Below are 17,662 nucleotides of genomic sequence, written 5' to 3'. Positions count from 1 at the left end.
TATTACAAAGGAAACCGTACAACTAATTACACAACAGGAATATTAATTGCTGTGTCGTTGTCTGTGATAATGATCGGTGTTTTTGTGTTTGTTGTTAAACGAGAACTAAAAAGACAGTCTCAAATTTGTAAACGAAGGTCAACACCCAGAAAACCAGCAATTATAATTAAAAATCCATAGAACAATAAAAAAAAAAAACTAACAAAACCAAACAATTTGAAGTTGCTACAAAATGTGAAAGAGCAGTAATCTCAAAAATAAATAAGAATATACTGGAATTCGATTTTTTATTGCATAATATCTTCTTCCTTAAATTGATTTAAATTTATTTTAACATAATATTACAATTCTAACTTTAAAATAATTAAGAACATTATGTTTACTTGTCTTTTCGAAACATTGTTTTTTTAACTTTAATAGTTTCGATTTAAGGCAACTAAACATAAAATTTCCAAAAATAAGAGAAAAATGAAAAAGAAATTTTGTGTCTAACTTTTGCTTATCCATAATATTATAAATAAATATGTAAATTAGAATAAAATATTAAAAATTAGACAATAATTAGATATTCTTTATTTATTTATTAGAAAATTAATTTTTAAATGATGGCAAATTTTCCTTTGAAATATTTTTTAGAATATTTTAAAATTAAAACTTTTATGAAGTTATTATTTTTTTTTTAAATTCATTGTAAAAAATTCTAAATATTGATTTTATTCAAAATCTCTATTTAAATATTGCAATTAAAATGAAAATAAAATTAGTAAACGTTGTTTAGCTATAAGTTTAATTGTAAATTAAGCAATAAAACCTAAGAAAACAAAATAAATATAAAACAACGTGTATTTGATAATGAAGTTTTCTTTATATTCCAAATTTTTCCCTCATATACCCTCTTCTTAATTAATTTATTTTTATAAAATCAATTTTTTTAGTTTTTGCTTCATCTTTAATACCAAAAATTTTTATTTCTTTTTGAAGACTTTGCTCAGCTAAAAATAATTTCTTACATTTTTCAGCTAAAATCTTCAATCCATTATTAGCATGAATTTGCATAGGAGGATCTGATTCATTTGCCGCAATAAATTTTAATATTCTATATATTGGAAGCAAATACTCCTGAAAATCTGATAAATTATCCATTCCAGAAAGTAACTGAACCAAAACTAAAATTGAAGCCCTTCTTACAGGCAGATATTTGTCTGTTTGAAGAATCGATTCAATTAACTGTAAAAGCTGCAACGATAAATAAAATATATATATTTCATATATTAAGTGATCATTGTCTTTTTTGTTACTTAAAAAAAAATTGTTTTCTAACCTCTTGGAAAAAGTTGTGAACTTGATATGTTAGTAATTTGCATATTGTTGCTAAATTTGAAACACTGGACATTCGAAACTCATCCACTGGATGTCTGGATCCATCCAAAAAGCAATTAATCAATACATTTTTATATTTGTACGAAAGAGGGCCTAAAAAGTAATAAAAAGCTGAATATTTTTTTTTAAAAGAAACATGATGAAATACCTAAATCTTCTGTTACTTTTAATATAGCTTCACCAATTTTCAACCTATAATCATTTTCGTTATTATCACTTAAATATTCATCTGACAGAACATTTAAAACATCAGCTTCCAAAACATTTATAAGCGTTACAAAGAGTTTAACGCAATTCAAAAATACGTAAGACTCTTCTTCTTTTATGACATTGATCGCCATTGCCAAAATATTATGTTTATGATTTACAGTTTCCAAATCTTTTTGATTGATTAATTTAATCATCAAAGTTATTCCGTATACTTTTAAGTATGGTTGATTTTCTTCCATTAAATTCCTTGCGATTTCATAATCAGATTTTCCACAATATTTTGGTTTTCCATTGTTATTTGCTGAGGTACCTTCTAATATACTTAAAATATGTCCCAATTGAAACTTTAAATTATCGGAAGAGTGTGTTAGTAATCTCTGAATGATGGGCACAAAATGGTGAAACCTTGATAAATCTTCCATGTTTTCAATTACTTCTTGTAATATTGCAAGCAAAATTGACAATTTTTCTTCTGGAAAATAATTACTTTCTAAAGATTTTCTCAAGGATGATTTTATAAAATCCAATATCTCTATAGGATTTTCATTAAACTGTGAATGTAGCGGTTTAAATTCTACTAGGTCAGTCAAGAAAGATACGACAGCAAATTTAGTTCTGTACTTTTTCTCAACAAATATATTGAGTTCTTCTTCATTTTCTAGTAAAGTGGAAGAATCATTTGTTTCTTTAAAAATATGTTCTTCATCAAACAAACGCAAAGCTGATATAAATGAATTGTAGATTAAAATATTATTGTTAGATAATTTTAAAATTTGGGACAGACTAATAAAAATTTGATTTCTGTTATTCATATCAGAAGAACAGATTTGAAGATTCACTAGCTCTGAATTTGGTACTATATTTATTATAATCCTCTGGTGGAGTCTTTTATAATTATCTTCGAATTCCTCAAAAACTAATGATTTTAGAAAAGTTTTTAATTCATTTTTTTCACGATTCATCAAACATTGAACGACTAAATTTTTTATTAATTTTCCTTGTTTAAAATTATTTGGAATTTGATCGTAACACTGTATTAGTAATGGTAAATATGGTATAAGAATATCTGTTGGCATTGATTGAAATGATGATCCACAAAACAAAAAATTTAAAAATTTCAATAAGTTTTCAAATTCACCATTTTCAAATATAATTAATCCAGCAATTATATCTTCTGGGTCATACAGTTTCTTAAAAACAGCATCAATTTTTGCCAGAACGTTTTCCTAAGTAAATATAAAAAATTATTTCTCATATTTTTGTTCTATAATAGCATACCTTTGTTTTAATATTAAGTAAGTATAATTTTCTCAAACTTAAAACTCCAGCAGGTAAGTAAACATGTTGTAGTTTATTTTCAGAAGCTGATTGCAAAAAATTAAATATTTGATCTATTAAATTAAAATAAAATTCTTCAGGATGTCCTTTATGACTGACGATATTTGATATCACCTCGAAACATTTCCAATTTGGAGCTTTAATATTTGCCGTTGGAATGATAGCTTCTAAGAGAACTTTAAATCCCATTGGACTTTGCAATTTGGCTAGTAAATCCTCATGCAAAATTTTATGAACATTTTCTGTTAACTTTGGAATACTTTTTAATATTAATAAATTTTTGAAATAATTTACTTTACAAGATTGATCGTACAGATATTTTAAAAAATCTTTAGCATAATCTGCATTTTGGCACGAGTTACAATTCAAAATTGACACAGCGGCTGCCATTGACTCTAATTTTACCTGATCAAGTTTACTTCCTCCAAGTAAAAAATTAACCTTGTAAATTTCTTTTAAAAATCTTAAACAAATCAAAAGTCTATTCAAATGAAACTTGGTTTGCATTAAATCCATTTTAAATAATTGATGTTCTTGCATTTCTGGTATTATATTTGGACATATTCCATATTTTGATGCTTTCATAACCAAATCGGCAAACAAGTTTTGCTGCGACAAACATATTAGTTCGTCCTTATTAGAACTATTTAAATCTATTTGTAGATTAATAGTCAAAAGTATATGGAAAAGTAGTGTTGAATAGCTCCACGCTGGGTCTTCTGAACAAAAATCATCTAGGGTATAACTAATACTTTTTAAAGCTCGTGTTTCCAAAAGTGTATTATTTAATTTAATATACTTCTCAATAATATTTATATTGGACTTTAACCAATTCTCATCTGAAAGGTAATATTGTTCAATATACGATTATATATTTAAAAATTATTTTATGCAAACCTTGTTTAAGCCCTTCACTTTTACTTAAGTCTTCGATTATTGCAAAATATTTTTGTACGTTCTCCATTTCACTATTTTTATAATTATTAAATTAATACCTAAAAGTTGATTTCTAATTTTTTGTTATGCTAGTTCTACATGCTAAATGAAATAAAATTTATAAACAAAAATTTACGAAAGCACCGTATTTGACGTTTCAATATTCAAACAATGACATTTAGACATAATTTTGCGCCTGTTCAAAATATAGCTGTAAAAACAAAAAATAAATACATAAAAGATATGCAAACTATATTCTTCGAATGAACTAAACTTATAAAAACTAATGTGACATACTAACAACCACAATTTGAGCATATTACGTATTTCAAAATTCAAAACTGTTTACATATTCTGTAATTAAAACCTGAAAATTAAACTAACAGCCTAATTGAGTAGCACTTTTTTTGAAATCATCGACTGAACCTCTCACTTTCAAAAATGAAGTGAATAAATTTTGAATACATTTTAGAAAAAAAGGAGATATGCAATACTGAATAATTCTTTTCATTTGAAAATTACTTTATCACTTACTGTAGTTACTCACTTTCTTCACACTTGCCGAGTAAAACAGCAAGATAGACGATCAGGTCTTTAATAACAAAAAATAAAACTTAACTGACTTTTCTCATATCTTGCGAACATAGCAATAAGATCTTTTTTAGCAATATTCTTTATTCTTGACTATTCAATTATGTCCTGTTTCTTTTGTTATTGGGATGAAATTTTTCAAGTTTAGCATGAAACTACAAAGCCCATTTTTCGACAAACGTCTAGCGACATCTTGTGGGAAAAAGAAACGACTAAATAACAAAACCTGCAAACACAAAAATTTGCTTGAACAAATTACATATTTACATATAGCATAATTATGTACATAAAAAAATGATTTTATTTCAGAAATGCATACAAAAATATAAGATTAACACGTTAGGATCGCACGTATACCGTTTACTTAAAAATTATTTTTTATAAATTCTTGCATTCATGCATTCAAATAGAGTAAAAACAAATCTATTATGAAAGTAACGGGTAAATTAAAAAATCATCTATGCGTCTATGAGGCACAATTCAGTTCATATTAATTATGTTCCGAATAGTGCATCTTAAACGCATGAATGCATTTTTAGTTTACCTAACGCATATACATAAATTACATTTATATGAATGCACATATGTACAAACATATATATTAATGTACGTATGTGTCTTTACTAATTGTATCTAGTATCAAAATAAATGCAAACTTTTTTCGTAGGTATATGTGAACCTACATTTCTTATAATGCTTAAAAATGAATAAATTTTAGATATTAATTATTAGATTCATTTTTCATAAAATCGTATACTACTGAAAAGTCTTTGTTTCCTAATCCTTGAGATTTTAGTGTTCTATAAATTTGATGAGCTAGGGCACCCATAGGAATCGGAGTATTTGAGGCTGTAGCAACTCCTGATGCTAATCCTAAATCTTTTGTTATCAAATCTGTTGAAAAACCACCCGAATATCCGAAATTCGCTGGTGCTGTCTTTACAATTCCAGGAACTGGATTATACATTTCAGAACTCCAGCAACGGCCAGTTGATGAATTAATAATATCAGCAAATGTTTGAGCATCTAAACCTAATCGTATTGCCAAATTCATTGCTTCTGAAACACCAATCATTGATATAGCTAACATCATATTATTTGCTAGTTTTGCAGCTTGACCCATACCATAACTGCCACAGTGTGTAATGCGTTTACCCATACCTTCTAAAACTGGTTTTACTGCATTATATTCATCAACTGTACCGCCAACCATAAATGTTAATGTGGCTTGTTCAGCACCAGGAACTCCACCAGAAACTGGTGCATCAACGAAACGTGCTCCTTTTGCTTTCACAATTTTTTGAATAGATTTAACAACATTTGGATCTATTGTGCTTGAATCAATAAATAAAGCATTCTTGTTGATATCTTTTTTCATTAATTCTTCAAATGTATTATAAACGATATCATTGTTTGGTAACATTGTTATAACATAATCCATTTTTGCAATTTCCGATAAATCTGCAATTTTTGCACCCTTGGCTCTAACTGCTTCGCAAGCTGGTTTTGAAACATCGTAAACATGCAATTTATGACCCTAGTTGATAGAAAAAATTGTGTTAATATACATATAAAAGTGATCGTAAGTTTTTGTAAATTATGTACAGTGAAATTTCTATTCCGTTATACTACGTAGAATTTGTAAAATCACTCATTTTTTTATGCACGAGATCTCTACATTACGATAAAAATTTTTTGAGATTTTGATTGTTCATTCTATATAGTTTTATATTGTATTTTAGGATTTTTAAAGACGGTTGTAATATTTTATTTAATAAGTAGATTTATCAAATCACTGGAAATGTTTTAATACGTATTTTTTACCTAAAAACCCAAATAACATAATTATCTACATAATATGTACATATTAACGCATAATTTACGATACTACTACATAATATATGTACATAGATAATTTTTACGATATCCTACATCTAATTACTAATATTAAATTCTTTGGTAAGAACACTAACATTTTATTGCAGTATGCATTATAATTTTACGTATTTTTGCAAATATCTACATAGATATGGAAAACTACAATTTACATCATTATTGAAAGTGATAGTACATTTTCTTAAAAAAAAACATCAAACCTACCTGTAGGCTAAAAATATTATATATATATATATATGCATACATAAATACATACGCTTGAAGAAAAAAATTTATCTATATAGGTATATACAATTTATATTAATTTGACATTGAAAATGAATTCTTCACATTTATAAGCTTTGCCGATTGAAATAGAAAGTTTGACGTCATAATTTTTTTAAAATAATATTGTATGTATACCTGTTTACACATATTTATATATTATTATAGTTTATCATCGCTTAACCCCTATAATTTACCTCCTATAATGTATATAACGATGTCTATAATCATCGGCATCATCCCGAAACTGATTACACTCGTTTATACATAATTTATTTTTCAAATATAAATAATATTACTCTATTATACACATAAGTAGATATGTTTGTGGGTAAAATGTAAAAACAATTTAATTAAAATGAACTATTCGCTCAGTAACACAATTATGATAGATAATAAAATGCAATTTATTATTCCGCATATATACCTACCTATACAATAAAATAAAACGTAAGAATGGTCTGATTATGCTATCAAATCTATAATTGAAGTAGAATAAATTAAGTTCATACTATATAAAGTTATCCTTATAAAATAGAAATATCCATATAGTACATAAACATAAATAGTAGACACGTTGCTAAAGCGAAATAAACCTGCACAAATAAATTATGTAACAATAGATATATATGTACATATATATCATATGTATGTATGTATTTACATACTCTAAGAGAAGAGAACCTAAATATTATTTAGCTTAATTAAATTTAATTTTTACTTTATGAACTCAATATTTCTCATTAAATATTGAAAACATAAAAATATTCTATATAGCATCAATATAATATAGGGCTTCACTTTCACAAACATATGCGTTCATTTATGTATTTAGTATCTTTTCAAAAGTAAAATCAAAATATGTACATATGTATGTATACATTATATAGAAATATTTAACATGGAGACAATTACATATATTAATGGATATGTGCGCACATAAAATATTTACCGAGTTATTTATTTTATTGTTAAACACTTCTGATTTAATTGTATGCATTGCTCAAAGATTTTTTTTTGTATAACAAACCTAACTAAAAAATATTTATTTGAAACTTAATTAAACTTTTGTATTATTCATATGTATATATGTATGTAAGTACGTATGCAAATATGTTTAATATGGTGACAATTTTTTATTTCTATTTCTTCATTATTATAGCTATAAAATAACAATATTATACAAGTGTTTATGGTATATACATACACGTTTATATACCAACTTACCTTTTTCATTAAATTTGTAGCCATGTGACCCCCCATATTACCAAGTCCAATAAAACCAATATTTTTATTATCAGCGGCTGTTGCTAAACATCTCATAAAATTTCCTTCTATGGTTTTAACAATATTTTTTATATTTTTTGAAGAAGCTATTACTCTTAAAGCCATAATTATTTTATGTGTAATTTAATTATTTCTTTATTAAATTTTAATTAATTAATTTTATTTAATTGATTATAATATGAAAATGATAATTTTAACAATGGTAAAAAAAATAAAAAAAATTAAAATCCTTTTATTATTTAATAAAATTCAATTTTTCTAAATAAAATGCTATAAAACATGCGCACTAGTGTGGTTAACTGGTGGAGTTTCTAAAGAGAACTGAGAATTTACAAAAGAAAAAAGCTTTTTTTTAGATCCCAAACGTAATAAGCATTCCAATTTACCATGGTTCTTGAAAATAAAAACAATTCTCATCATATATAAATCTTAAGAATGCATACAATTTTATTTTGTCTCTTATATTGACATACGTTAGAAGCTTGTATATAATTATATTATGTACATACACATATTTACTCTCATATTTTTAATTTTTTTTGTAAAGTTTAATAAACAGAACTAAAATATGTTTTTTTTACTAATATAGTAAAAAATATAGTATTTTAGTATCATATGTATATATACATACTTATGTATATATCACATTTTTTAAATACGACCGTAATGCATATTTGAGGGGGTGTGTAATCTTATTTATTGTAGGTAATAAAAATTTTAATATTATTTAATTGTTAATAAGCACTTACATATAATTTTATGATTATAATTCTTATAATAGTAAAAAAATGTAAATATCACTGACTAAATAAAGTAAAGAAAAATAACATTAATAACACATTTTTACGTAATTTTAATCACATAATTCTATTTTGCTTTTAATGTAAGTACATCTAATAGAAAAGCAATAGGTTATCTAACAAAATTGCATTGCTTATCAAAAAACTAAATGTACTAAATGCATACTTGTTTTTCCTTATCGAATTTGCAATGACACTATTCCTATAGTAAAAGTGAAGTTTAAAGTGAAACGGTATAAAAGCTGATAAATGAGAGTACATTAACATTTTATGAGCGAAGAATTCTTAAAGCAAAAGTAAATACCCGTGAAATTAAAGAAATAAACTTATTTTTTATGGTATTACTGTATTTGTGTAACATAATTTTTGGTTAATAAAATTTTCTGTTAACAATTTCCGTTATAATGATTTGAATCATTATGTTAATTTAAAGAACACACATACGTACTTGCTTATAATAGCATATAGCTAGTCAAACCATTAGTTTGTCAATTAACAAATTTCATTCCAGTAAAAGTTTAGAAATTGATTTTATAATTTCATATATTATGTAATAAACTTAAGTCCAAATAATGAAGGCGTTCTTATTTCGCTAATCTTGAATTATGATATAAATTTGCATAAATTTAGGAGAAATTGAAAGTATAATTTTAAAAATGTATGTATATTATGTACTTTAATTGCTAGAATAAAAATTTAATACTAATACCAGAATACTAAGTAGTGAAAGATAATGGTATTATATTTTTGGATAATTTTGTAGGGGGAAGAACACGTAAAAACAGATAGATAAATTGGGCGAAAAGGAGAGAGAAAATATCAATTAATGTACTTTTTGTAATTTTTCATAAATATTTTTCAATTTTACAAAATAAACTAATGTTTTTTTAAAGGAGCAAAAGCCTGAATCTTCTAAAGTCACAATATTGTAAATTTAAGTCAGAATAAAAATTTAGTAGTCAGTTTTGTAACTTGCGAAGCCTAAAAAACTTCTAGTGAGAAATGGTAATAAAAATGTTAGAAACTTTTACCTATCGAATTTTTTTATATCAAGAGGGTTTTATGCGAGTGCTTACTGTATTCACTTTTGTAAGTACAAAACTGCTCAGTGTAAGAATATAAGTACAGAAATGAATACACTATAATTGTACACTATATCAAAAAATTTAGTGAAATGAAATTTGTGTTCAATTTTAATCCCTCGCTGTATTACTATATATTTGTATTAAATTAAATTGAATAAAAAAAAGCATTTTTTGTTTTACATTTGTATGTATTATGAATTTTGTATATCAATTTCAAAAATTATTAGCCGTTATAAATTAAAAAAAATTATCTTAAATCCACAATATCATTTATTTCAAATTTCAATTTAAGTGACCACCTCTTAAAGCTAATACTAAATGAAGAACGGAACCACCTTGCACTTTATAATCAGCCGCTGTTTTATCATCATTCCTGAAATATAAAATTAATTAAAGTTAAAAATACAGAAATGGAAATCTGACTTAATCTCATATTAACACTCTGTGTCTTTTGGATTACCTAGTTGTTTTAAAATAATGAATTTTATAATTATTTAGATAGATATACATTATTTTTGTAAATAATTCTAAAAATGCATGAAGAAGACGTGTAGATTTAATTTCACTTCAGAACAAAATCAGGTTTACAATGTACAATACAATCTTATAAACATAAAGCACAAATTTTTTCAAATTAATATGTGAATTTCCAAATATGAAATAAGTATGTAAGTTGTAAAATAAATACTGTTAAAAATCATACCAATCAATGTTACAATAAAACTGTATTATAGGTATACATAATGAAATTAAAAATTTTCTAATAAGGTGCCTTTTAAAGGTGGTTTCCTCAAAAGAAAACACAAAAAAATTGGTTATTTTTTAGGCTTTTTGTTAAAATGTTGTCAATAGGTTATACAAAATGCAATTTAACTAAAATGTACGTTTTTTCACGTCAAGAACAAAGTTATTCACCAAATAGTTCAAACAAGTGGACACATTACGTTTGTATGTATATCAGAAATTTGAGTTCTAAGGTTAAATACAATGAATCATATTCAAGTTGACTCACATCTGCTTTCCAGAGAAAATTAAACGCTGCTGTTGTGGTGGAATGCCTTCTTTTTCTTCAACTCTTTCTTTAATTCTATCAACTTTGTCTGTAGGTTCAATGTCAATTTCGATCTCTTTACCAGTTAAAGTCTAAAAATAAATATTTAATTTTCTGCATATTCATTTTAAAAAATATTTAAACTTACTTTAACTTTAATTAACATTTTGAGTATATTTAAATATATAAGAACTAACAAAAGTTATTTTATATTAATAAAAAATGTATTTAAATCGGATTTCCCAAGACCGCTTTACTTGTAAAAATGCAACTTTTGTATCAGCTGGATCAAAGATGATGTCTTTCAAATTAGTAAACCGGTCTGTCATTTGTCAATAAACAAAATTCAATACATATTACTTTTTGATTGGAAGGCACTAACGCAATAGATTTGAGCCACCTTTAGGGAGAAATAAGAAGTTTGCTATAAAGTAACCCTAAAAAATGTTGAGAAATATAAAATATTAATAAATGTTGAAAAATACAATTTTCAAATAAATTTGAATATTGCCAAGCAAAAAATGCGAAATTTTTATTCACAAACATAAATATTTCTATTGCAATAACATCATTCGAAAATTAAATATTGAATTTCACTTTTGTGGATTCGCAACGAAACTATTTACATATTAATCACAGATAAAATTTGGTAATGACATAATATGAACACTGTATTTAAAATATTATGTATTTCTTTTAACAAACTGTTAAATATTAAAATAAAACATAAAAAAAAATTATGTTTATTTCATTATCTTTGTGCAATATTTCACAAAAATTAAAGATTAATAAATTCGTCATAATCACAGTTAAGTATTAAATCGTCATTCCTGCATTTCTGTGTTTTTATAACTGTGGCAATGATTTAAAAAATTGAATATGATACTGGCAACAATTTTGTTTAATTTAAATGCCAAAAATCAACAAGAAGAAATACAGAATACAGAAATACATAAAACATCAACCAGCACATGGGATTATTTTAGAAATCTGATTTTATTTTAGATTTAGTTATTAAAAGACTTACCAAAGCATATTTTAATAAAATATGTCAAACAATAGTAATACTGCTTCTGTATCAACTAATAAAAACTCTATTTCTTCGCAGAATACTACGAATGGACGTCTTTCATCTTTCGGAGTACCGAGAGACTTAACTTTAGGTAAGATGAATATTTTAAAGTTAAAATTATTAGAAAAATTATTTTAATTTTAGGTGGTCTACCTAGTCTGCGAGGATCTAGGGGCGGCATAAGCAAAAAAGTGTATGCTCCAAATCTTAATGTAACCAGAAATAAAAATGTTAATGTCAAGACCTCTAAAGATACAACACGTAATAATTTTAAACGTAACGATAATCAAAAGTCCAACAGAGGGGCACGCAGAGATGGAAATTTAATGCAAACCTCAAGCATATTTTCTGAAGGTATAGCATCCACTTTAAATAAACGTAGTTCGGAGTCATATTCACGACGAAATGATGATGTTCAACTTACCAAGCCTACTATTTCAAAAAATCATTCAAAAGTTGACGCAAAAGCGGAATCTATTAATTTGAAAGCTCTTCTTGGCGAGTCCGATGATAATGACGGTCCTGAAGAGTCTTTTGATAAAATTGATATAAAATATAAACCGGTTAAATTTAACAAAGAAAGTGATATCTTAGCTAGGAATTTTGATGATGTCAATTTAGATGACATTCATGCACGCCAAATTGAAAAAGAATTTTTTGATTCCAATGATAAAAAAATAGTTTTAATCCAATTCCCAGACGTTTTACCTTGTGAATGTGACGAGAATAACATTTCAACAGGTGTTGATAAAGGAAACGAAACAAAAAACAATGAAGCAAAAGGTGGAAATTTAATGGATAGCTTAGAAGAAGGTCAAATTGGAAAGCTAGTTCGTTTTAAGTCTGGTAAATGCAAATTAATATTAGGTAAAACTAATTACAATGTAAATATAGGACTCGAGACTGGTTTTTTACAAGAATTAACATCAATAAGCACAAATGTAAAAGAACGTAGTGGTAACATTATCAATTTAGGTTTGATTAATTCAAAAATGATTATATCTCCTGATTGGGATTATCTAGTAAGCCATAATTCATAGCGAAATATAATTAATATCAATAAAATTAATTTAGAATTTACAATTAAAAGAAAATTAAATTTTTAGTTGCACTATTTTTTTTTTTATTATTTATATTTAGTTTAAATAAAACCTTCATTTGATAGTAAGTTATTTAGGAGATAATAGATATGTTACAAAATGCACGAGTTAGTCTGAACATATTGCCTAACAAAGAACTAAGAAAAAACTTACATTTGTATATATATTAGGACAAATATAGAATCTAAGTACAATAAAACAGTGTGTTATTGGTGTTTATACATATTGTACACAATGGTCGTCAAAAAAAGTAAAGAATAACATAAATTGTACAAAAATATATTGTTTTTTTTTTTAATTTTGAAGATTGTTCAAGGATATTAATAAATTTTTAAAAAAATAAAAGTGCAATTTGTAAAGGTCTATTCTCGTGTAAATGCTTCTAAAATTGAATGTTTGTATTAATTTCTAATTGAGAGTGTGATACAATTGTATGTTACGGAAAAATATACGGATATAATAAACAACAATGTAATTAAATTACTTAAGTTATTTTATTTATTATTTTTTTTTACCTTAATTAGTTGCTTGTGGTCACCACTGAAATTTCCTGCAATGTTTAAAGAAATCAATTCAAACAGCTTTAGTCGAAATTTTTTATTCTTCTTAATTTTTCGACGTCATAAAAATGCCTAAAATATGTTTTAATTTTTAATTGCTGGGCCAGATGGAATATATTACTAAATATGATTTTAGAAAATTATAGGGTATTGCCAAAACTTATTTTAATATATGTATACATTTTAAAATAATATTGTTTGTTGCTGTTGGTTAAAATTTACATTGTATATCAAAGTCCTTCATATTTTTCAGCCTTATTTCCCTTCTCCTTCATTTCAAAAAATTGTGAATTATTCTCAGTATACATTGTATTGTATATTGATCACCCCTCTATAATTATAATTTATGATTGAATGGGAAAAAGCCAAACATTTTGAAACTCAAGATAAAAAATCATTAAATTTAACATTTAAATTATATTGAAAAATATTAACCAAATATAAAGTAAAGCAGTTTCACAGATAGTTAATTTCGACTTATTTATAAGTTTTTATTTTATACTTTATTACAAGTTTGAAAAAGTTTTTACGAATATGTAAGCTAAAAAAATCTAAACATGGAACAAGTAACAAATTGATTAAAAGCAATAATTTAATAGTTAGAATAAGAAAAATATTTTATAATAATAAATGATAAAAACTAGAAATATAATTTGTAAAATTAATTTTTCAAATTCACCATGTTTTGTTCTCCAGATATTTTAAACATAATAAGTGCAAAAATATAAAGTATTATTTTATATTTTAAAATTACTAAAAATCAGAAAAATTAAAAATTTTAAATAATAATGCAATTTCAGTTGACTATTAATTTATGTACAAAACATTGTACATATTTCCTTCACTTTTCTTCCTATTTTTAGAATCTATTTCTAAGTTTACTATTGCGAAAATATTAATTAATTAAGCTTTCTATAATCAAATAAAAAAAACTGTATACATTACAAAATAAGATTTGTGTATAGTATAAGAAATACACATGTATACCTTTTTAACTACATAAACTATTCCAAGATATTGAAATAAAAATTATATTTATGAAATGATTGAAAAAACGGCGTCAAAAATGAAAATGTAAGTAAAAATGCAAGTTAAATAAATAAAAAAACCTTTCAAAATAAAATTTTTAAAAAATTAAGTTGTGAATGAAAATTAAAATTTTATTTACTCAATTCAACATAAAATGTGTATTAAAAAAAAAAATAGATATAGCGAATTAATCCTAGCAAAAATACGGAGAATAACCAAAATAAAATAGTTCACTTTTACAACTTAAAAGAAAAATTTTCAAAAAAAAAAGTAACCTTTTTTAGCTCTAAAATAAATGAGTGAAAGTTTTCATTTAAAATAAAACACGTTTATTTATATTATCTATTTGTTTTTTCTAATATAATATAATGTAATATAATTTGTGCCAGAAAATATTTGACAACATAAAAACCAAAATTTTGTTAATGTCTTCTTTAAAAATTCTCAACCCTAGAAAAAAAAATTTTTTGGGCGGAAAAAGCTTATAAAATAATGAACTATTTAATAATTAAAATCGATGCCAGGACCATATTGAATCCAATGACTTTTTATTTTTTTTTATATCAACTTATAAAAGAGTAAATTGGTAGAGTTTCTGTTGCACTAAGAGAATTAAAACACTATTGTAGTTTACTAATAAATAAAGTGCTTTTTTAAGAAATTCATTAGAGAAAAATAAAAAGTGATTGGTGCAATAGGGTCCTAAAAATATTATGTATTGCAATACAAAATGTTTTACAAATCAATAATATTTACGTATGATATTTTTTTATGTTACATAATTATTTTGTGGTACTATTATATGTTATACATTTTTTTTTTCTATAAAAGATTTTAGGAATGCTTAATATAACTTTAATTAAAATATATACGAAATAGTATTTAAGTTTAGCAACAATTTTTATTTCAAAACTTTTAATAATTATAAAAGAAGAAAAAAATTAAACCAAAGTAAAATATTGAAGAAAAAAAAAACGAAAACGCATTAATGAAACACTTTTCATAATATAAAAATAAAAGAAAGCAGTCATAATAATCAAAATTTAGTAAATACATTTTTTTTTGTAGAAAAAAAATTATTTTAATATAACAAAAGTAAAATTTGTAACTTTATCTAAAAGCTGTAATTTTTTATGTGTTTAATATTTTCATGTTATCTATGTATTGTGATTTTCTTAAAACATATAAAAATATGAGTTGTAATTGTGTTTGAATGTATGTACAATTTTAATTATTTGAACAGATGAAGAATGTGTAATGGATTTTCAATGTAAAATTTTTGTATAATCTTTTATTCTCTTAATATAAAAGAAAAATAATTGATTAATCCTGATTTAAACAATAATTTTGGTAGCCAGTTTTTGATAGTTTCTACACCGAACACAATCTATAGGAAAGCTATACTGAAATTATATTTGTAATGTAACAAAATAATAATGAATGTTTCATATTTTTTAAATCTAAAAATTAAACTCATCAAGATAATGAAATAAAATAAGAATAAAAAAACTAAAAAGTTTTCCAATTTCAATCTCATTCGCAAACAAAAATAATGATACATTTTAAGGTATTTTAGAATTTTAAAAGTACAATAAAAACAAAATTATATTAAAATTTCTCATATATACATTGCTCATTTGAAAATTTAATTTATGATCTATAAAAATATTTTTATAATATATTAACAAATATAAATACATATTTTTCCTTACATTATTTTTTTTTTTATTTGTAAACCATGAATTACATTTTTTGTTTTATATATTAAGTTTAGATATTATTGTAAGTGTATAAAAAATATTTTTTGTAAATTTTTAATGATATGATTTAAACAAAAAAAAAAAAACTCAAAATAATAAAGCCAATACAAGAAAATAAAATATAATTTTCAACTCAGAAACAATTTTATGTTATTCACTTTGTTATGTCGATGACATTCTGTTAAATTTATCGATTCTACAGAAATTAATTAGAAAAATATGGAAAAACTTTAACAATTTAAAATTTTGAGAACGATTTTTAAAGCAAATCGAATAAATATGTTTAGAGTATGTAATTAAGTCTTCTTATATTTGTAATGCAATTTGCAAATTAAGTGTGATTTAAAACTCCACGAACTTTGAAAAGGATTGATAAAAGTCAATAAGTTTTAAAAAAAAAAAATATGATTATTCTTAATCAGAATATCATCGAAATTACAAGAAATATTTTTCTTACATTTTTCAACATTATAATCTAAAGATTTTTTTTTTAATATTTAAGAAAACTAATATACATTTAATGAAATCAATTAAAACATAATTTGCGTGATAATTTGGAACTAGGTTTTTTTTTCATAATATATTATTATTTTCTTCTTTTTATAACAATAAGTCTTATTTACATTATTAATAATTTTTAATTCAATTTCTTTTTATTGTTTTCTGAATGAGGTTAGTTATTGTGTTTTTTCTTAATAATACTAATTTGTTTGATATTTAAATATATGTATATATATTTTTTTTATGTATTTATTATTTTATTATTTTCATTTTTTAGTTTAACTTGGTTTATTTAATTTATATAAATAACAACATTCCAATATATGTTTTTTTATTTTTGTTTTTTTTTTATGAGTTTTTACTACATATTTTTGTATATTTCTATAAAATTCTCCTTTCCCTATTTTTTTAATATGATTTCATAAATCAATTTCAGTCCATAAAAATTAGAAATAAAAGTAATAATTTAGTTTTCACATGTTATTTTTAAATATACATAAGTATAAGCAAATTAAAAATTATTTTAAATACAAATATAATTATTAATTTAAATATGTTGTATATACTTTAAGAAATAGTAAAAATAATTATATAAGTTTAATACATTTTGAATTTTATTTAAAGAAATTAAAATAAAATATCATTATGAATTACGATCTGAAAGAAATATTTAAAATATGTGTACATACAAAGTTATTATATTTCCAAAATAAGTTGATTCAATTAATAAATTTGTTTCATTGTTTTAGGTACTTAATTCCATTTTTTACATACATTGAATCGTAATTCATAATATTTATTG

General features: G+C 23.7%; 5 protein-coding genes across 5 annotated transcripts in view; 2 read left to right on the top strand and 3 right to left on the bottom strand.

Annotated features, from left to right (window-relative positions):
- Nucleotides 1–496, top strand: part of LOC129605258 (uncharacterized) — a 78,269-nt gene extending 77,773 nt beyond the window's left edge. The window contains exon 6 of the mRNA XM_055514904.1: nucleotides 11–496. Coding sequence (XP_055370879.1) covers nucleotides 11–180 — 170 coding nt within the window. The 3' untranslated portion in view covers nucleotides 181–496. The remainder of the gene's footprint in view (nucleotides 1–10) is intronic.
- A 121-nt stretch (nucleotides 497–617) lies between these two features.
- Nucleotides 618–4,597, bottom strand: LOC129605250 (transport and Golgi organization protein 6). Its single transcript, XM_055514892.1, has 6 exons — nucleotides 4,399–4,597; nucleotides 3,826–4,075; nucleotides 2,869–3,767; nucleotides 1,529–2,816; nucleotides 1,322–1,473; nucleotides 618–1,236 (listed from the first exon to the last, which is right to left on the bottom strand). The coding sequence occupies exons 2-6, from the start codon at nucleotides 3,890–3,892 to the stop codon at nucleotides 904–906; spliced, it is 2,739 nt and encodes a 912-aa protein (XP_055370867.1). The 5' UTR covers nucleotides 3,893–4,075; nucleotides 4,399–4,597; the 3' UTR covers nucleotides 618–903.
- Nucleotides 4,598–4,734: 137 nt separating this feature from the next.
- Nucleotides 4,735–8,208, bottom strand: LOC129605270 (probable 3-hydroxyisobutyrate dehydrogenase, mitochondrial). Its single transcript, XM_055514916.1, has 2 exons — nucleotides 7,843–8,208; nucleotides 4,735–5,992 (listed from the first exon to the last, which is right to left on the bottom strand). Exons 1-2 carry the CDS (start codon nucleotides 8,005–8,007, stop codon nucleotides 5,177–5,179), a joined length of 981 nt encoding a protein of 326 aa, XP_055370891.1. The 5' UTR covers nucleotides 8,008–8,208; the 3' UTR covers nucleotides 4,735–5,176.
- A 1,735-nt stretch (nucleotides 8,209–9,943) lies between these two features.
- Nucleotides 9,944–11,130, bottom strand: LOC129605665 (NEDD8). The gene is made up of 3 exons (XM_055515561.1): nucleotides 10,987–11,130; nucleotides 10,800–10,930; nucleotides 9,944–10,160 (listed from the first exon to the last, which is right to left on the bottom strand). Exons 1-3 carry the CDS (start codon nucleotides 11,002–11,004, stop codon nucleotides 10,070–10,072), a joined length of 240 nt encoding a protein of 79 aa, XP_055371536.1. The 5' UTR covers nucleotides 11,005–11,130; the 3' UTR covers nucleotides 9,944–10,069.
- Nucleotides 11,131–11,782: 652 nt separating this feature from the next.
- Nucleotides 11,783–13,479, top strand: LOC129605924 (DNA-directed RNA polymerase III subunit RPC4). Its single transcript, XM_055515955.1, has 2 exons — nucleotides 11,783–12,001; nucleotides 12,055–13,479. The coding sequence occupies exons 1-2, from the start codon at nucleotides 11,887–11,889 to the stop codon at nucleotides 12,948–12,950; spliced, it is 1,011 nt and encodes a 336-aa protein (XP_055371930.1). The 5' UTR covers nucleotides 11,783–11,886; the 3' UTR covers nucleotides 12,951–13,479.
- Nucleotides 13,480–17,662: the final 4,183 nt, after the last annotated feature.

This window comes from Condylostylus longicornis, unplaced genomic scaffold (genome assembly GCF_029603195.1).
Source record: "Condylostylus longicornis isolate FDR11 unplaced genomic scaffold, ASM2960319v2 ptg000002l, whole genome shotgun sequence".
NCBI lineage: Eukaryota > Metazoa > Arthropoda > Insecta > Diptera > Dolichopodidae > Condylostylus > Condylostylus longicornis.
Note: the sequence above shows the minus strand (reverse complement) of the source record. Positions and strands in the feature narration are given on the sequence as shown.

Coding starts and splice junctions, on each gene's coding strand:
- LOC129605250 (XM_055514892.1), bottom strand. CDS start 3,892: ATGGAGAACGTACAAAAATATTTTGCAATAATCGAAGACTTAAGTAAA. Junction 2,817..2,868: donor TACTTAATATTAAAACAAAG/GTATGCTATTAT, acceptor ATATTTACTTAG/GAAAACGTTCTGGCAAAAAT. Junction 1,474..1,528: donor AAAAGTAACAGAAGATTTAG/GTATTTCATCAT, acceptor ATTACTTTTTAG/GCCCTCTTTCGTACAAATAT.
- LOC129605270 (XM_055514916.1), bottom strand. CDS start 8,007: ATGGCTTTAAGAGTAATAGCTTCTTCAAAAAATATAAAAAATATTGTT. Junction 5,993..7,842: donor CTACAAATTTAATGAAAAAG/GTAAGTTGGTAT, acceptor TCTATCAACTAG/GGTCATAAATTGCATGTTTA.
- LOC129605665 (XM_055515561.1), bottom strand. Junction 10,161..10,799: donor ATTTTCTCTGGAAAGCAGAT/GTGAGTCAACTT, acceptor TTTATATTTCAG/GAATGATGATAAAACAGCGG.
- LOC129605924 (XM_055515955.1), top strand. CDS start 11,887: ATGTCAAACAATAGTAATACTGCTTCTGTATCAACTAATAAAAACTCT. Junction 12,002..12,054: donor ACCGAGAGACTTAACTTTAG/GTAAGATGAATA, acceptor TTTTAATTTTAG/GTGGTCTACCTAGTCTGCGA.